Below are 20,869 nucleotides of genomic sequence, written 5' to 3' on the forward strand. Positions count from 1 at the left end.
AATATATAATGTGAAGATTGATAACAAAATGTACTCTTAAGTGGCACTGGTAAAATCTTGTGCTTTTTATTATGAAAAAACACATCAAAGTGAAAACCCTAACTTTATACCTTCTCATTAGTGACTGCTGATGTTCCTTAAAAATTTATTTATTAATCAGTCTCAAAGAGAAAGAGTTGTATCACCTTCTGTGCCCCTTTCCTTACATAGGACTTCTTGTGTGAGAGCCATTTTGAGACCTTATTGATTCTGACTCTAAAATATTTCTCTTATGAGAAATTTCTGCTTCCCTTTGCTTACATTTTTATTGGCTTTTGACACCTGGCCTAGAAAAGCGTGCAGAGCATCCCTTTGCTCCTGCTTGGTGGGTTGATCCCAGCCCAGGTGCATTCTGTCTCTACCACTTTAGATGGGTAAAGTACCTCCTGCTGCTGCAGGTTTGCTCAGATACAAGATTCCTCACATCCCACATGACCACATCAGCTGAAGAAATAGGCAGAGATTTACAGCAGACAGTTTTGTGTCTGTAACCACTCTGGGGAGGTCATTTGCCATAAAACTCTTCTCATAATGCAGACATAATTTGGTTGATAAATTCACTAAGTTCACTTTGCTGTATTCACAGGGTCACATTCATTTTTGTATGTGAATGGCAGTTTATTTTTCAAAATGTTTGCAAGTCTCATGAGTTTTGTAAGTTGTAGTGTCAATAAGTATCCGTCCAAAAGCACGTTACTCGTTCTTTGTTATTTGTATTTGTTCTCCTTTAAAACAAATTTTAAAACCCTTATCTAGAGACAAAACCCTATGCTGGAGTTTTTTTTATATAAATTATTTTACTAATGTTAGTGATACAGAAAGAATAATGTGGGGTTTGTAAGGATAAGGAAAAATAATTTTACTACTAAAAAACAGATTTTCTAAACACTTAGTTACTATCAGTAAGTGATATTGAAAATCTATTTCAAAAAGCCCCCTAGTGCCTGATGATGATATTAAGATAAATAGGACAGCATATGCTACCACTTACCTTAAGAGGTTAATGAAAGGCTCCTCATGCACAGTGACTAATACAAACTGGGATAGTGAAAAATTACCAGTATTTGATCATTTATATAGTTTATACAGTAATCAAACCTTAGCAATATTACTGAATAGTCTTTGCAAAAGTGTGTCCTACTAGCAGGTTTATTTCAGAAATAGTTTTTTAGTTAAAAATTTAGTTGAATTTTATGTACATAACACAAGTCCTGTCCCACCATGTATTGAAGGCAGCACAGTTCTTCCACAGACAGAGGACGAGTCCCAGCCAGACTCAGCTGGGCATGAGGAAGAGCTGGGTATAGACATCTGCCAGACAATGCCCTTGCCTTAACTCAGTAACCCTCCTTTATTTCACAGCCACCTTGTTTCACAAAAAGGGAACTTTCTTTTGCCAAAGACTGACCTTTGAAACAAACTTTCTGAATTCTTAGTGAATGAGTTGTATGAACAACAGCCGTAAGATGACAGGATCTCCTGGAGCTGCAGAAGTGGCACCTACAAGGCAGCAGTATCCTCTTTCACTTAGTGCCTTTTTCCAAATCAATCCAAGACTCTTATTTTCAATGCTACAGCTGTTTGTAGTATAAAACGGGATGAAATCTGAAAAATATTCCCCTTTGTACTCTACAAAGTCTCCCTTTCCTCAACCCCATGAGTCGTGAAATGTGCTGGTTTGGCCTTTTGTTTGTCAGGGGTTTGGTGTTTGGTTTTGGGGGTTGGGAATGGGTTTTTTTCGTTTTGGTTGTGAAATGAAATGTTTTTTATTTTAAACAATAGGTTATGTAAAAGTTTCTCTTGACTGCTATACTTAGAATTTAGTTATATAAACTGTTTTCCTCACACTTCTTCTTCCTCCTCTCCTTGTTGACGCACAGAGTCCCAGGAAATATCAGGAACAGAGAAGAGGCTGAACTGGGTTTGAGTTCTGTGTAGCATTGCTCACCCTCTGCCTCTCTGAAACTCGTTTTCCAATTACTGCCGTGTATGGAGTAAATGGCACCAATGTTTCCATCTGGGATTCTTTCTACCTTGTGTTTTCTGTCCCTGAGACAACATTTCTTGTCTGCTTTCCAGACATTTTGTGATATGTTCAAGAATAAAAATGGCAATACTTTATATTTTCCTTCCTTCCCATCCTGTCTTTTGGAAAAAAAAAATCTCTTTAACGAGGTTAAACAAATCTCACCAGTTAAATTGGAATGAGTTCGTATGTCTTTACATTATGCACAGTTGAACTCTTTCTTAAAGCGGTTTGTTTTTTTCTTTTTAACAACAAAACATCCCCCAGCTTTTCATATCTGGGATTTTAAATGACAATGAATGTAAAGATCCATGGAGTTTCAATTTTTATTACAGTTTAGTGTAGTAGGCAATAGAACAGGGAATGCACTGAGAGCAGCCAGGCTTTTGAAACTGCCTGTGCAGAGACTGCATATCCACACAGAAACTCTAAGTAAACAATTTAGCTGTATGCTGTTTATTCCACCTCTCTCTTTCTCTTTTCTTTGCTAACACAGGTCCACAAAGATTCTCGAGTTCTCAAGCCCTAGCTTATGGAAGTGTGTAATGTCAGTGTGGTTGCAAAATCACACGATCTCCTAGCTCTGTATCTTATCCTTCACCCAACATTGCACAACGCTGGACTGTCAGCTAGGAGAACGAGAGGAGCCAGATTGTGTTGTGCCACCTCTTTTTCTAGTTCACGCATAAGTTGCCACCAGGATATTTTTCTGTGTTTGTAGCACGTTTGGTGGATTTGGGGCACATTCTTTGCTTCCATTCTCCTCATTCATGTGACCCTTTCCCAGTGCTTCCAAATGAGCTAATGTGTCTTCAACATGGAGAAAACCAACCAAGTTGGTTAGGATGTGTATTGTTCTCTTGTTTTATTTGTGGGTTGTTTGGGGGTTTTTTTATTGGTCTTTGTTCTGTTCTTTTTAAAAACATATCTACAAAAAGAGAATATATAACTTTCTGCCCTAAATACCTCTTTTGCATCAGGGATGGATATTTTAATGGAGTGAGGTGTAATAGCAGAACAGTGCCATGTCTCTGTCCTCACGAGCATAGCTGCATGCAGATTAGAAAGGCTCTGTAGTGCTGCTACTGTATGCCAGATTTGCTATTTGCTCTTGTTTGCATGATAGTATTTCTAATTTACTAATATGATATGGAAATAATGGCACATCACCGATCTTTCAACATATTGTATCACTGCTTTATCATATTAGGCTAATACACTGCGAGAGTTGATAGCACCTCTCCATGTCAAATGGGAACCACATCTCTTGGCACTGAACCGATTGGACTCAAAGGTTGATAAACTTATCATTAGAGAATTGGCACGACGGAGACTCAACTTCAGCCTCTTGCAAGCAACCTAATGGCCTCCGTTCAGAAAGTCAGTTCTTCTTGAATAACTTTGATGTTTATAACAGAAAACAGACCTGTTAAATCATAGACAACCACATGCCTGAATATGAGGCCTCCAGGAAGGTGTCAAAGGGCATGGCCAGTCTTTTGAAGAATGCACCCTTTCCACAATGGGACTAGGCACAAAGTCAGATCCAGTCTACACGGAGCACATTTGCAGAAAATACTGCCCCCCGCACGGGAGAACGGAAGGGGAAGAGGGTCTTGGCAGGGGAAGGGCTTTGATGTCACTCAGTTTTGTTCTGCACACCTCGAGGAATTAAAGAGGGATTCAGCCATGGTAACTGTAATTTCCCATTGCTTGTACTGAACTCCAGTGAACCCATTCAGGCCAACCAGACAGAGTCGTGTCATTTAAGCGTGCTTCACATTAGCGAAGGAAGTTTCCTTACTGTGTCATGCTAAACTAAGTGTATTCTGTCAAGTGGAGGTATGTACAGACCTTTCAGAGACTTGCATTTATCCAATGGTTTGTAATGAATTCCCAAAGGGTACACTGGCACTCGTTTGGATAATGATGGAGAAGATACCTCACGCTGAGATTTATTAGACTCTGCAGTTAAAGTCTTCGGTTCCTCTTTATCTTCTAGGACTAAAACATGTGAGTGATGCTGCCTGGCCAAGCAGGCACAAAGTATTCTCTGTGTAACACCCAGACTCCAGAGGGCTGTTTTGGGGCCAGTATTTGTCTGGATGTCACTCGAAGTAGATTCAGATATTGTATTTATCATTATGTTCTGAGTCCCCTATGGGTTGATGTTTGCCTCTATCTCTGTGATTAGAATGTGGATTTTCCTTAATATATTTGGCTAAGGGTGTATTGTAATAATGTTAATGCTAATTACTTGATATTTCATACTATCTTACGGGGAGATACTTTTAAAAAATGTATTTTGAAATGTTTTCTTTCTGTTTGCTCAATGTATGGTATTGCATTATGTTAATACCAATAAAATTATATATATATATAGTTATATATATATTTCCCTTTTATAAAGAATTAAATTATGCTTTTTTGCCTCACAAACAGGAAATGTGCAGTGAATAAAATTACATCATTCTGCCTTACAGCAGGTGACAAAGCTTACAATAGTTTTAATATTCTTTTTTGAAAAATAAAAAATATAGTATGACATAAACTAGTTGGAAATTCATCAAAATGCATGTTTTATGTTTTTGCTCAATGGGACTGTCACAAAACAGCCTAGATATTTAGCAATGTTGTTTTGGCATCTTTAATTTTTTTCTAATCAGAAACATGCACTGTATTGCTATTATTGATTACAAAACTGTACTGTCATAAATTTTTGCCTGTTGGCCAGATAGACAAACCCACTGAGTTTGTCTGTAGGAATTGATTTTAAAATTTAATTCAGTGCTCTTTCCAATGCTTGGCAAAGGCAGAATTTATTTTTTATATGAGGTTGCCTTTGAAGTACCTGCCTCTGCCAGGAATGATAAATCACTGCTAAGTACATAAAGATTCTGCAACCTGAAGGATATGTGATTAAAGCCGTGCTGGAATGGCCTGCAACCCCAGCCAGTCCTTTACATTGTCATTAAATTCCATAATTAGTTAGAGGTGAAATGTTTTGGAAATGAATTAGAGAAGCAGAAGCAAGGATGTGACTCTTAAAATGTCCTTTGGCTGCCATTTGGGGTTACACTGATGGCTTATTTGCTGCTCGTAGCCAAAGGCCAGCATTTATCTGCACTAATGCCTATTAGATTGTCTTCAGCTTCCTCTCTTTCTTTTCCCCACCCTTTCTAACATATTGTATTGAGTATCTTTGTTTTGCAGAGGCATTCAGAAGGGCTGTAATTAGCAGTCCCTGGCATTTAATTGCATACACATTTGTTAAATATTTTTCTGTATGCCTTAAAATAAAGTATAGAAAATGGCAGTAAATGTTTCTTTAATGAAGGCATTTGATTTATTCATTAAGTCAGGATTTTTTAAAGGTGTTATTTTGGGCTTAATAAAGGAAATAAGCCAGCAAATTTTCTGTCTTGCTTTTGCATAACCATCGTCTGTCAGGGCTGCTGTTCAGTTCCTTTCTCTTGTTCCTTTTGTGGCAAACACATTCTGCTCAGTGGGTGGGGAATGGAGGAATGGACCTTTCTGCTGTGACCACTCTCATGCCACTTTTGAGAGCACTGTTCACTGAGGTTCATACGCGTTTGCAAGTTCATTCTGACATCTGTTGGCATGAGTGATGGCTAGAAAAGCCACGTGGAATTATTGTGTTTCACTCCTCACAGCAATAGCTTTTGTTCTGAAAGGTACTTTGACCTCTGTGTGGTGCTTACAGACCATGGGGGGATATGGGCATTCAGCAGCTGATGGGGGGTGCCCAATACTTGGCAGTGTTGTGCCCTGCATAAATAAGATGTAAATCAGGGTGCAGCTTAATTAGGTTGGAATCTAATCAGTGCAGCTATCATAATGTGCAGTTATGAATCCAATAATAAATCTGAATATTTGAATAAATATGACATCTTCTGGGATAACATTTTGGGAAGTATTTCAGGCCCCTTTCAGAAGTGCCTCAGAGGTGCAGACCACAGTGAGTTACAGAGGTAACTGAGGCAGAGATTCAATTAACCTGGCCCTGCCCACACTGATGTTTCTCCCGTGCTGAAAGCAGGATTGCAATTCCTTACCGATGTGTTTTGGAAAATTTCACTCTCGGTGCTACATTTTCATACAAATTAGCAGCTTGGGATGTAGCCTGGCTGTTTTCTGGGTGGGTGTTGCTCACCAGGAACATGTCCCCCATCTGTTCAGGCTTGCTTTCAGGTATCAATCTCATAAACCTTGACAGGCACTGCTGTTGTGCGAGCGTGACTGTGGCTCGATTCTGACTGGTGAGTAACGTCGCTGGGTCCGTATCGTTTGTCACTTAACCTTTCACAGCTCTGAGTGCTGCAACAGCTTAGGTTTGTAAAAACAGTGTTTTCCTCCAGGAGTAACTGCTTCTGCTTACTTGGGAGTTATTATTTGTCGGGAATTCCTCATCCTTTTTAAAAGTTACAGAATCCCCACGTGTCTAGCAATTTTGCCCAGTTTGCCCCAGCTCCTGGCTTTCCTCATAAATACAAATTTTCTATTGTTTTTTTCCCAGGGCCCAAGGGGAGGTGTTCCATCAAAATGTGATTGGCCTGTTTATTTCACTTCAGCATTGATAGCTTGTGGTAAAATTAAACAGCACTTATATTGGTGTGTGGCACAGAAAAATGTTAGGACATCCTATTTCATTGTGTAAAATTCTCCCAGAGTCACTAAAAGCAGCATAGGCAGCTTAACGAGTAGAGCACTATATACAAAACCAAGAAAGGAGGCAACTATAACCCTGCTCCAGAAAAGTTCTGCCACTGATCTGAATTTCGTGACTTTGGGAAGCTTTGGAGTGACTTCTTTCTTATGTCTTCTCTGAAATCACAGCCCACCAATATAACCTCATGAAACAGCAGGATTGTGAGCAAAGAGGGAGCTACAGATGTTCATTTGAGGTGTGCAAGAGCTGTCAAGAGGCAGCACGGCAGAAAAAGCTGATTATTCCCTCTGTGTGTCCCCTTCTCACCAACACAGTAACCCATTCACTGACACCTGTACTTCCCTGCCCAGTGGATGTCAGGAATGGCTGAATGTTACTGTCAGCTCAGATCTGCAGGGAGAGGCATCGAGGGTTTCTCCTTATGCTCAGTTTAGTGTCAGCTATGTTTAGTGAGCAGTTCCAGTTGCATGGAAGGCTGAAGAGATGAGGCTGAGGTGTGTGTGAGGCTCAGAGCAAGACCAGCTCAAGTGTCCCGTGGAAGCTGGAGGTGGAACAGGTGAACGTGCTCCATCCTGCCAGCTGACACTGCAGCCAGCCGGGCGCTGGAGCTGCAGAGCCACGGCAGGGTGCAGGCAGCACACATCCCCAGAAAGGGGACTGCAGCAGGGAAGGGATTCACAGGGGTCTGCTGACCCAAAAGGAAACCTGCTAGTGCCATGAGTAGTTCACAAAAAAGTAAAGCCTTGGCATCTGTCAGGCCTTACAGAGGCTAGGGCTAGATCTTTTAAAAGATGGTACCTACCTGATTCTGATAGTGAACTTGACTGTAGTGGAAAGTGCCTGAAATACCTTCAGAAATCTGTTGTTTGGGAGATGAGTCTTCCACTTGCCTGCACAGCTCACTTTATTTCAAGAAACCCAATTCATGCTCATGCATGTGAGAGGAGAAGCAGGCTCTTACCATTGGGTGTGAAACTCCAGCAAGTGCTGAACTCTGGTGTTGGTGCTGTCAGTGAGCACCCTCTCTAGGGAGTATCTTTTCTTTATCTGCAGGTTTATGTAATAGGAGAGAATAGAAACTGTGTACAACTATCCCAGTAACCCAAAAATACTTCCACTTTAGAGGAAATGATGGTGTAAAATCCAGATTTAATACATGTATTGAATAAATACAAAATAATAAATGCAATAAATATAAAATTTAATGATCCTCCAGCTACTAATATTTCACTCAACACATGGATCAACGCTTGTTTTTAAACAGTGCTTCTCCCTTCCTTGATTCAAGACTTCTGGGAAAATCCTGCATTTTCACAAACACAGGGACAGAAAGGACAGAGAATTACATGAATCAGAAGAACACAGGGAAAGGGAAGAAATATTAGAGACAAGGGTTGCAAAGACTGGGTATTGCACAGGAAGCCCCTGTTTTGCTTTTAATTTAGTTTTAATCCAGCTTGCTTAAACTTTCCTTCACTTGTAGAAAACATTAAAATACTCATGTGTGTGTGTGTATAGACATATATATATAAATCTGTGTGTGTGTGTGTGTGTTCACATATCCAGTCAGGCCTTGATTTTGAAGTGGCATAGGACATAACACAGGTGTCTACTTTAACAGGGAAATCTGCTTCTATCTTACCCAGAGCAGATTATTAGCAGCTGTTTCCCTGTAGACCTGCACTTTATTTCACCTCCTGCCAGCTGTACCTTGCCAGGCTTAAACACTGTGTTGCTTCTTCCTTTTCTCAGTAATTATGGATGTGACTTGTAACATTTTCCTACCAGGAGCTGACTTTCCATGTCATTGTGGCTGTCCCCATACCTGTGCAGGAGTGAGGTCATGCACAACCACAGCTATGCAGACACCATCTCCTTTAAGCCTTACATTGATTTCACCACTTTTTTTCCTTGTAGCTTGTAGGTGATGGGAGAAAGGAAATACATAACTTAGTCTGCCAGACAGACATCTAAATAGTGTTAAAATTATTAATTTCTGAATTTTTGTATTAGAAGCATTTGGGTATGTCTCATTCTTGGGCAGTTTGGACTCTTAATGATTAACCTGAACAGCAGCAAAGATGGATTTAGGCCTCTCGCTGAGAAACCAACTGCTTCTTCAGAGGATTTCTTTTCTCCTTTCCACTGCAACACTGCTAGAATCCACCTCCACTCTCCTTTCATCCTTCTGCTTTTTCACCTTGTATGTGGGGAGATGCCTTCAGTCTCTCTGCTGTTTGCTGGGGTTTACAAGCCCAGCCAGGCTGTTTCACGCTGTGGCCGCAGCCCCTGTGTGCTGTTGGCACAGCCTGAGCAGGGATCTGTGTGCTGCTCTACCTCCCTGTCAGTGAAACCCTGGCAGGGTTTGATAGCCCCTGTTGTTGGACATGGCAGAGAGATCCTGCTGTGCCATAGAAGATTACAAATGCTTTTTGCTAGGGATTATATCAGTTATTAGTTAGCCTGTGGCAGACCAGGGTGTCTGTTCCCAGCATAGACACAACAGGGTCAGGAAGGCAAAGGAGAAAAAAAGCACCCAGAGGCCTGGGAGGCTTCTTGTTTTGGGGGAGTATTTACTGCATTTACTGTCACTCACAGAAAGTCTCTGGGACACTTGAGGTAAATGAGTCCCCTGCACAAAAGGTGAAGCAAAAAGGTGTAACTCTCAAATTGTAAGCAAATCTTTGGGATTTGGAGGGAGAAAATAACGTGGCAGCTGTAATATGTAATAATGTAATTAGTGATGTATTCTAACAAAATTGCCTCCTTAATACTCTGAGAAAGCTGAGGTTAGCTGATTCTGACAGAGGGAGTGAGCTCACCAAAAGGAGTGAAAATGGGAGTTTAAATTTCAGTGGAGCCTGAAGATTTCAGTCTGACTGTGCCTTGTTCACTTCCTATCACAGACTTGGCAGCAGCTTGGCTTTCTGGGGATTTGCAGAGGGTGGTACTTCTGTTCAAATGCAGGGCTGATTGCAGGGAGAGGAGTGGGTGTATGTGAGAGGAGTTGCACAGTGAAGGAAAATGCGTCACTAAGCAATAAAGGTGGCAAACAGAAAAGGGGATAGTGGGAAAGTGGAGAATTCCATCAGGGTGGCAGTGGTGCCCATCAGTCAGAATGAAAAGAAGTCTAAAGGCAACGGGGTTGAGCCTGGGAGGTGTCTGGAGGCACTGGCAAAGACCAGAGGGTCCCCGTGAAGAGCTTTGATCCTTGAAAATTATGGCCTTGTCAGCAGGGTAGGTGACAAAATTTATTAACTGTCCTTACATAGGCAATTCTGTTCACTCATAGCCCCTCATGAAATCATGGGCTCCTCTGGTACCTCCCTGAAAGACAAAAACCATGCAAGATTTTGGCAGCTTGAGTTTTAGCAGAAAGGTGAATCACAGAAGTTCAGGGACCTCCACTAAAAACTGCTGGAGGTTATTCCATATATTTAGAGCAGATTTATGAGAAGTGTGTGCCTAGAGATTCTCTGTGTCCAGAGAGCAATGTGTTAGCCAGCTGGGCTGCAGTGGTGACCTTCTACAGGGCTCTAATTCAGTACCATCTTCCTGAATCATCAGTTTACACAGACCAATCATCTCTTGATCCGTGCAAATACCAATGGTAACTTTCTCTCTGGTCACTTTTCACATAAGTACCTTATGCTCTTATGATCTGGGTTTATAAGAGGGGAAATAATGGAAGGATGAATTGCCTAACAGAGCCAGGAGGTGATTACACTAAGTACATCACAGAGCTTGGTGCATGCTCTTTTCAACGAGAGACAACACAGTATAGGAAATCCCACCAATTTTTCCTGAATGCCAAGAACCCAAACAGTTCTGACCTGTTGGAGTTTCACCTACTCAGCTGCAATCTTCATCTCTCTCTCTCCTGAGAAAATGTAAAAGTAGTGACATATATTTACTGCATTCTAAGAACTGAGGACAAAGTACATAAAGTTCAGAAACTTCCTATGGAAAGCAGAATAGTGAAAAATATTAACACAACATTTACTAGACAGATGAATTCAATATCTCCAGTATTGAATGCAAATAGCTTTGCAATCACTTCAAGACAGAAGGAGCTTCTTTGTTACAAAATTCAGTGCCTATATATTCTTGCATTTGGAAGATAGGGTTCTCACCAGATTTAGATCCCATGTGTTGCAGTTTGTGCAGTTTTATTTCTGCTCCTGAGTTATAGAGTTTTTCAGGCTTGTGTGGGGCAGGGGACAAAATTACAGCTTCAGAGAAGAGATCCTGCTTTTCAGCAGTATGTGGAAACTGCAATCTGGCAGGGCATTCAGAGAAACAGGAAAGATGCACCCTGCAATTCTGCAGCTGAATGAGTGTGAAAAACAACTTGTGTTGGCTGCTGGTCTGAGGTCACCTGCAAATCCTATTAGACCACATTTTCTACTTAAACAAAGCATTACCAGAGGTTTTATTCTTCCTTAACGAGACAGCCATGTTGTAACAGCATGACTTGCATACAAATCCACCAACTTTAAAAAAGAAAATATGTGTTAAGCTCAGCTCTGTATCTAACAGAATACCTCAGATGCTTTATGGTGCCAAGGGTTTCACCAACACCTACAGGAAATCAATCAAAGGCTCTAGCAGAAGGCTGAGGGAGGGGAGATGTGTGTGTAATCTCATTCCCGCCTACTGAGAGCCATTGAGAGCAGCAGCACCACCTTCAGCATTTCTCTGGAAAATATTAAGGGCTTGGGATGTGTTTGTGTGACGCCCACTGCCCTCTCCCCCACCATGGGTGAACAAGGCACCTTGCCCTCTTTAGAGCTTTCCCAGCCTCAGCAGCAGCAAGGCATTTAAGGGACTTGTTTTTCTTCCCTCATCTTTCCTCTTTGGGAAATCCTGTCCCCTTTTTGTCGTGCTGCTCCTGGTGACATCACCGAGTCAGTGGCAGGGTGTGGGGGAGGCAGCCCCAGCCATGTGGAGGTGAAGGCTGATGTGTTCCCGGGAGCTTCTGTCAGTGTTGTGCTGCCCAACCCAGCCTGAGTGCTGCCCCACAGTGCTGTGCCTCTCCTGGGCAGTCCCAGAGCTGTTCCCATTCAGGGTAGCAGTCTGGTGTCAGACTGAGCAGTGGGTGCTGTCCCAGGGGATGAGCCCTGAGGAGCACCAGCCATGCAGATCCCAGGCCAGCAGTGTGGGGGGGAGGGCAGGACAAGCCCCCTGGCACAGGGTTTGTACTCACAGAGGCCATGCTGCTGTCCAGGTTCATTAGAGGCACTTGTCATTCAGTATTGAGCCTTAGGTTGAACTCAAATGCTGTATTTTGCTTTGGTGGGGAGTTTCTGTGTGTTAGGAAGCCATGGGCAAGCCTGGATGTGGTGGCTGGTTGCCAATCCAGGCTCTAGATCACTCTGGCAAAGTAAACGTAGATGGTGTGGAGTCGAAGTGCTGGCCTGCTTCTTCAGCAAGCCATCCCTGTCCTGATCCCCTCAGTGCAACCTTGGCAATGCTGCTGGGGAAGAGATACCTGAGGGAAGATCCCTTTTGTCTTGCATAGCAAGAGATGAGGAGGAAAGAGAGATAGAGAGAGAGAGAGAAACAGGTGTCAAATACTCCTGTGTCAGACCAGGAGGGAGCTTTCCCTTTGTCCCTTAGCAAATCACCCCCTTCCACAGCTGTCAGACTGGTGGGCATCAGCATTCAGCAACAGGAACTGACAGAGATCCCAAACTTCTGATCTCATTGCTGCATAGGCTTCTTAAGAAAGTATAAAATCAAGACCACAAAATATTTTAACCATTGTAATTATTCAGCTACTGAAAGTTTTGTCTTTTAGCCCATTAGATGTTTTAATAAGAAAGAAAATTACAAGAAAGAGAAAAGCATCTAATTTTTATTTCAGTCCTGGCCACCATTGAAGTGATGAACCCAGCTCACCAAGCAGGGTAGCACAGGATGGGATGATTTAGGGAGCTCTATGCAGACTCAAAATACTTCCATTGATAAAGTCTCCAACCCTTCTTCACTTGCATGTCTCTTTAAAAAAAATTTAAAAGTGTGCTGTAAAAACAGCTGTCCTCTAAAAGGGCAAAGGAATAAACTGAGGAGAGATGAAGCTAGATTAGTTGCCAATTGTAAAATTCTTGTATGGTAGAAAGGTCTGTACAAATGCAAACACTTTTTGTGATGGGGTGAGGAGATTTGTGTTTCTGGAGTTCTTGCCTGAGCCTGAGGAGAGCTGCTGCCCTACTGCATAGTATGGGCTCAGATGGGATGTGGCCTCAGGTAGCTCTTGATGGACTAAAAATGTCACTTCTAAACACAAACTGTCTTCTCTCTTGGTGACTGATAAAAATCCCTCTAATCACTGAGGACACTGAGGTTCTTTTCTTAAGGCTACTTTAAATGTGGTAAACTTTGAGCCAGTGGAAGTGACTGTCTTGGAGCAGGGTCAGTCACAGGGTAAAGCTAATGCTTGGCACCAAGCAGCCTTCCTACAAGAGCTTCTAGGAAAGGCTCTTGAGGACACAGGCACCTTGAACCAGGAAAACAGGCACCACTGGGAAACCCAGACTGGCTGGGGGATCCCAAGGGCTCTGCAAGCAACCACAGGCAGTGTCTGGCTGCTGCAGGAACGTGTGTGTGTGTGTGTGTCAGTGTGCAAGGGACAGCAGGGACAGAGCTAAGGGACACAGCTAGCACTGTCCCAAGCGCTGCCCTGCCTAATCCTGATCCCCACGCTGCTGATCCTGACTGCACTGGTGCTTGCAAAGCTTGTAGGGAGTCCAAAGAGTTTCCTCTGGGAAACATTGTGTGAAAGGTTGAAGTGGTTTGATGTTTTCTAAATGAAGCATTTCAAATGCTCATATCAGAGTAACACTTCATCCCCAGCTTTTGCTTGGTTTTGTTTTTAAAGAAACAAAACCTTTATATTTTTTATTTTTTTCTTTTTAAATGCTTTCATTACTAGTTAGAACAAATATTTTCAACCTATAATAAATAAATACTTGTCATATTTATGTATTTTGATACAATATATAATAAATATTAGTTTTTTAAAACCAAACTAGAGTGCAAACAGCTAATTTTTCATTTGCCATGCTGCCATGGTTGTGCTCTTATATTAAGTCTCTAGTCAGCTGCTAAACCTTTAGATAATAGTAAAGTAACAGACTAGCATAAGTGACAGCATTGCTGACTATTGAAGTACAGCTGAGTATCAAAAATAAGAGACAAAAATAAGTGGACTTTCCTAGGAGGGAAAAGGACATGTCATTCCAGGGCCACCATCATTCTTGAGTGCTGCCATCAGCGCTTTCAGTCCCAGATGTGATCCCTGATGGGTTCCGTAGCAGGATGCTTCCAGGGCTTCCTCTCCTTGTAACCAGGAAGTCACCAGAACTATGTAACTGCAATACCAGAAATCTGATTTCTGGTAGTAAGTCACTCTGATATTACTGCATCTTGCACTGTTTCTCTTTTTTCCCTCTTCCTCTGCATGTCAAGATTTACATTCTTGAAAGTTTTTCTCCCTTTCTTCTGAAGGCAATAGCAAGAAGGAACAGCACTCTTTTGTGGAACTTAGGAAGTGTGAAATATTCTCTTTATGGTCTAGTTAAATCTGTTAAAGCATTTTGCAAAGGTTTTTGATAGGTCTTCATGCAATCACATTAATGATACACTGTGCTTTCTCTATTTTTTCCTCCTTTTTTTGTTTTCCCCTTTGTCTCATTACAGTTGAAACTATAGAGGAAAAAACAGCAGACTCCTTGCAAGATTTGTACAGAGCCTTGGAGCAGGCCAGCCTGTCTCCTTTAGGAGAACACCGGATTTCCACTAAGCTGGAATATAAGAAATCTTTTATAAAGAGATGTAGCGATCCAGTAGTCAATGAGAAACTGCACCAGCTGCGAATTCTGAAAAGCACTTTAAAGGTGAGATAAAACAGGGAGAGAAAATCCTGCCCCAGGGTTGGATGGGGCTGTGTTGTAATCAGAGATTTTTGTGTGCAGCTGGAGTCCAGGCTGAGCCAGTGTGCAAACAAGGGAGACTTGGGGGAGCACTGCTTGAAAAGCAGAGAAAAATTTGCCTGGGAGAGCAGTCAAAGTGAAGGGATCAGTTTTGATTATTTTCTTGTATTAAATTTCAATCAGCTACTCCTCCTCTAGCTAATTTAATTGAAGTTGACACCAAATTATTGGAGGAAACCTTAATCCCTTTTTTTGTCCCTGAACATTTTGATTTACCAAAACACATTCATTTTGTAATTGCCAAAGTCTAAAGTCAAGCAAAGCCAGCCTTCAGAAGGGAGCAGTATCTCTTGCAACACTTGATTGTTTTCTAATTGATGAGCTGGTCCAGGAGGAAATTGTGTGCTTGCTTTCTGTGTAAACTGATAGGATCATTATCTTTAATCAGTAAGATTGATTAAATAAGTAGTGTTAATGATAGATTTGAAAATTTTAATGGTAATTTAAACGTACCACAGCTCATTTAGCCTCCTTGTTGGCTTCCTTTGTTTGATGCAGCAGTTTCAGTTCTGTCCTGATAGAGATTTCAGCAAACAATATGCTGTATTTCCTCAGGGACCCTGTTAACTATATTAAATTACCACATTTTAGGTCACCAGATAATTGTACAGTGCATTTTGTAACAGCTTTCATCAAAGAGGGCTTTATCAACATTAATTAATTTAGTTTTCTATCACCTAGAGAAGCATTTAAACAATATTATTTTCATGTTGTGGGGCTCCCATCCTGGAAAAAAAAATCCTACATGTGCTGAACTTCCTGTACTGTATCATCTTCTTGAAGGCAACCTGCATTATTATCTTGGTATGCAAGTCTTTGCAGAATTGAAGGGTGGCAAAAAAGGGCAACATTCACAGCTGTCCATGACTTCTGCAAGCATGAGAAACTGGAACAAAATCACAGTGCTCTCACACACATCAGGGTGGCAGGATGTTCACGCCAAGTTGTGGTTTTGTACCACAGTGGGGTCACACCCCACAGGTGTGGTTCAGCATCAGCAGCCTGCTGCCATGCTGAATTGTCTCTTGTTAGTGGTTATTGATACCTGAGATATTTTATACCAATGGCTTCCTGCAAATGAAATTGCTTTCCTTCAGGGAAGTCCAAAAACAGCACAGCTGCTTGATCCAGCAGGTGCCTGTTTTTGTGCTTCTCTGGAACGTCTTTCCTTTGGACCAAGCAAACACAATTTTTTGGTTCTCTGTCCGTGAGCCATATTTTCTAAGCCTGTCAGCACTCTTGTTTGGCCTGTGATTGGTGTAAATGTATGTACATGAGACCAGTAATGGAAAATGCAATGGCAGCAAGGAGCAAAGACAAATAACTGTTTTGTCATGGAGCAGCATGTAGAGACGTGCTTGGTTTGCAGGGACATCATGGTACCTTGTGACTGGCTGCATTACAGAGCTCCACCTCTGCCACGCTATTGGCAACTGTTAGCAACCAGTAGCTACTGCTATTACCTAATCAATTAGTCTTCTTTTTATCAGTGCCTTTGATTTCTCCTTCCTGAATGCAGCCAATTGCTCTGGCCTGTTGGCACTGATATTCTGAACTCTCCTTGAATTTTATCCTACACAACAATATCCAGAGACAGTCCCCCGAACTGCTTCTAGCTCTTGGTGTCCTATCTTCTAAGTCATTAATGAAAGATCCCTGTGCTCTCTTTCCTGTGAAAACACAAAATGATTATCCTGTCATTGAGTATGAACTGCCTGGCTGGTAGTGCAGGGACCAGCCACATTCTGTGAGAAGTAAGTTATGGTAGCTCAAGCAGAGATCTGGTGATCAGGAATTCCCATGGTTTCTTTTCCATAGCTTATTCTCAGCTTGCCCTCTCTTTCTGGAAATGAGTATTCTAGCAGATAGTGTTTATTTGCTATTGTTTGCACAGCAATGAAAGCACTGCCTATGGATGATAACTCTGACCCTTCTGGTGTGTCCCATCATACACAGCTTGATTTTTCCCCTTGCCATGCTACTGAGAAGGATTTAGCATACCCATACTATGGCCATGGAAAATGTGAGTTAGCCGTGAGTGTGAAACCCATCTCGCAGGAGCTTGCTGGTGGTGCTGAGGAGCAGTGCTGCAATCCCGTGTGTTAGCTGTGCTTCCAAGGATTATGGCTGTGGCATCCAGCCTCTGCCACCTTCAAAACCATGAGTGGCTGTGGGTACATCTGAGGCTTACTGTGACCCTCAGCTCCATGAACCAATCTCCAGGGAGGGGTTATGGTACAGGCACTTCCCTGCCTCGATGGCATGAGGAGGTACCAGCAGCTACGTTACATTTTCCCTTTTCTGCCTTCTTGCCACACTGGTGGTAGGAGAGGTAGCAGCCAGCCAGCCCATGCATGCAGCTGATCTGTAGTGAAGATGAGTTGTCATTGCCATGGGACTCCTTGCAGAAGGCTTTGCAGTGCAGAGCTCAGGTGTCCCCATGCCCAGGTGTCCCCATGCCAAGCCTGCTGAAGAGGCCGTGTGTGTGTCTGTGTCCCCACACCCACGCAGCATCTCTGGTGCTGATCAAGAGCAAACAGATGGCACTTTGTTGTGTGAAATCCATCCTGAGAAATGCAAGCAGCTAATAGTATAGGGCTTGCTTTTTCTGGGGCTGAGCAAGAGGGCAGGTGGGGGAATAGGGACTCTTACTGAGGGCTCTGGACAAGGCGAGGGAAGCCCAGGTGCCACAGGGGAATCTGTGACACCGTGTAGAAAGGGCTCTTTTGTGAGTGCTCATAGAGCAGATAGTCCCTGTGCTTTCAAGGGCTCTGAGGCTTGAGTTTGTACCCCCCATTGTCTCCTTCTTGATTTTGCCGGTGACCCATCACTTGCATTAACTCTTTGCTTGTTCCTTTTCTCTCACAGGCCAGGGAAGGAGAAGTAGCCATTATAGATAAAGTTCTGGATAATCCAGCTTTGACGTCTAGAGACTTTCAAGAATGGAAACAAATGTACCTTGATCTCTTCATGAACATCTATGAAAGCAGCCCCCGGAGGGACTCTGTCAGTGGCTCGTCTGAGGTTGAAGCACTTCTAGCCTCGTTAGCACACACTCACTCTTACATAGAAACACATGTATGAAAGTCTCTCTTTCTGTCCATTTGCTACACTCCAGCCCTTTACTTAAGTGCATAAAGTAGTTTTTATATCAATATGTGAGAGCTCTAGTAAATTATATTTTAATGTTACTCAGCTGTGTGAAACCTTCAATGATCAACGATACTTTAATGAGGATTTGTATATTTTGTATGCTACCAATGCTCTGCTTGTGTTTACCTTCTGTGAATTAAAAAACATGATCTTTAGCTATTGAAGAAAAGGATTTAAAAGCATTTTTGGAAGACTTTGGCCTTCATGCGGGAAGTTCCACATGCTGAAGCTTTTGTTATCAAAGGTCAGTTTTACAATGATATTTTATATTATATAATTCCAGTATTGCATTGCATTTCTGGAGTGCAGGTACTATTTTGGTGGTGAGAGAAAACCAATTTTTATATTTCATGAGAAACTCGATAAGTTTTCTTAAATAACAGGGAAAAAGTTTAATGCAGTGGTTGTGTTTTAGTTTTGTCAAACACATAAAAGGGTGAAAATCGGCAGACAAAAAAATGACTAATGTGAATTTAAGTGTCAAAAGGTTAGGTCTTATTTCATTGTGCTTTTTTAAAGCCTGTTGCTAAGGTTTACCACCAGAGGAAAGGGATGCTGGCTTGTATTGTAATTAAGAGCAAATTGTGTGTTGTCTCTTAATCACATTAGGTTGATTAAAAAAAAAATTAGTCATGGTACTGTGATTGATGATGCTTTTGCACTGAAGATATCAGTATAATGTGCAGATTTTGCAAAAGAGAAAATGTAGCCTTTACCTTGGTAGCAGCTTTTCTTTAGTCTAGAAAAGCAACAGTGGAAAAGGTTTCCAGTGAAATGCTTCAAATCTGAGATGCTTTGAAGATTCCCACAATAGAAAAGGAGTGAATAGGATTTTTCAAGTCGTTTCCTATGTGTTTTCTGAGCTGTGAAGTTTGGCTGTATTGTATGCAGGGATAATGTGTGATGAGAGCAGAGCTGAGCACAGAACCTGAAAAATAACTGAGGAGTAAAAAAGCCTCTGGTTTGCTTTTGAAGGGGAAGGGATGTCTCTGGGTTCTGCTGAGTTCACAAGCCAATTAAAATGTTTTAAACTTCCATAATATTTGTTATCTGCTGAAGACAACCCCGTGAATATGAAGGGAAATAGCTCCTTAGAGTTAGGCACATGCCTGAAATAATAGTGGGAGGGAATTATTAAATCATTTATTTACTTTTTATGGGCTTGGTTTTGGAAAATGTCAAGAGCATGACAAAATATTTCTGCTCCTCTTCAGCATTTTGCTGGTAAGTTAGGACTCATGACATGATTTAATAATGCTCATGTGGAAAGGAAAAGCCTCCTTTATACTTTAGTGAGTTGTACTCTTAACCAGCTTGAGACTATTGCCTGTACAGCTCAGTGAATGTACTTTAAACTTTATGAACTCTGATATTGCCTGGCAGTTATATCCATGAAGGGATGAAGGAAAGAATGGACAGATTTATTTTCTCTCCTTATTCCTTCCTTTCTTTCTTTCTCTCTCTCTTTCTTTCTCTTTCTTTCTTCCTTCTTTATTTCTCTCTCTCTCTTTCTTTCTTTCTCCCCTTTTTCTCTCATTTCCCTTTCTCTTTTTCTTTCTTTTCCTCTTTCTACCCCTCATTTTCTATCTTGTTATTGCATTTGGATTGCAAATGTTCTGCAGATTTTGCACAACTGTACAGAAGAGTGGCCTTTCTGTAGCCCATTTTCAGTAATCCTATATTCAAGTTGTATGGATGACAAATCATGTACTAACGTTTGTATAGAATTCTGGATCCAGTGTAAGATTTGTACTATTAGAGGAATATTGTTTGTATAAACTGGACATTTATTTACTGCATGGGTACTGACTTGTATATTAAATTTGTGAGGTTTTTGTAAATTTCTCTTTAAAAATGCTTGACTTGAAATGGATTGTGCTATTGTTCCAAGCATTTAGATTCTCTTGCTATTGTTTTACTGGACCAAAAGTAAATATATTCATATGAAAAACTCTTTATATCTGATGGATGTATATGCACACTGTGTAGTTGATTCCTTGTCAAAACCAAGGCAGTTCAGAAGACTTAGATCTGTTGCTATGCAACAGCCATTCTGCCTGCACTTTACATTAGTAAAGTTAGCTTGATTGCTTTAAAGGTGAAAATTAAACATTACAGTTTTTTAAGCTAGTCTAGTGACAAAGAACATGTGTCCTCTCCATTGTGCTGCCTTCTTTTAAGACTATTAAATGTTCTTCTATATATATTTTTATTGTATTAACTTCAGCCTAGAAAGGGAACACTGTAAAATAAAGTACAATAAATTTAGCTTTTAAATGAACATTTATGGCTCAAGATTCACTTTACCATACCAGATTGATTCTGTGGCATCTGACCATTTTGTCTGCATTTCACATATCCATATATCTTAAAGTACCCCTGCATGACTTAAACACTGGCCAACAGGGAGTGACACTATTGCTGATTTGTATGTAGGCAGGCACTGAGTAAAGACTTCTGAAAACCTTCAATTACCTCCCTTCCTTTTGCACTCTTTGATGGAAGTAAGCCTTTGTTGACTGCAGGGTTCTCTCATGTAGCAATTCAACAGCACCAAAGCGTTTTACCCATATGAAAAGGTGTGATAAAACAGGGAATGGTGCCAAGGTAAATGCCAAGGCATCAGGAACAGCTTGTCACTCCTGTAAGAAGCTGCTTGGAGGCTAAATATAAGGGTGCCCATTCATCTAAGCTAACACAGGGTCTGGATACAAAAGAAATGTGCACCACCAGTAGTGTGCATCTTTAAAACAAACATCTGGAAGTGTTCGACAACAAAGGCCATGAGAGAGAAATGCCTTCTATCAAACCAACACTGTTTTAACTTTCAGCTGTAGCTGAGTCTATGGAGTGAAAAGTCCATGTCTTCTGTGCAGTAATTTCATGCTGGTTAGCTAAGACATTCTTGCCTAGTATATCAAATAATACCTTTTCCTTGGCAATACTTGCTACTAATTCTTCTAGGCA

At 41.4% G+C, this 20,869-nt stretch overlaps 1 protein-coding gene across 6 annotated transcripts in view; it reads left to right on the forward strand.

The window, feature by feature from the left end:
- CNKSR2 (connector enhancer of kinase suppressor of Ras 2) overlaps positions 1 to 19,394 on the forward strand; it is a 208,892-nt gene extending 189,498 nt beyond the window's left edge. For 3 of the 6 annotated variants that reach the window (XM_033053289.2, XM_033053291.2, XM_033053292.2), the window contains one exon: positions 2,562 to 5,478. In XM_033053289.2, the coding sequence (XP_032909180.1) occupies positions 2,562 to 2,611 (50 nt within the window). In that variant the 3' untranslated portion in view covers positions 2,612 to 5,478. Of the gene's footprint in view, positions 1 to 2,561; positions 5,479 to 14,456; positions 14,654 to 17,617 lie in introns of those variants that run through there. The other 3 variants (XM_033053293.2, XM_033053294.2, XM_033053290.2) reach the window with 2 other exon arrangements.
- Positions 19,395 to 20,869: the final 1,475 nt, after the last annotated feature.

The sequence above is a fragment of the Catharus ustulatus genome, chromosome 2 (assembly GCF_009819885.2).
Source record: "Catharus ustulatus isolate bCatUst1 chromosome 2, bCatUst1.pri.v2, whole genome shotgun sequence".
NCBI lineage: Eukaryota > Metazoa > Chordata > Aves > Passeriformes > Turdidae > Catharus > Catharus ustulatus.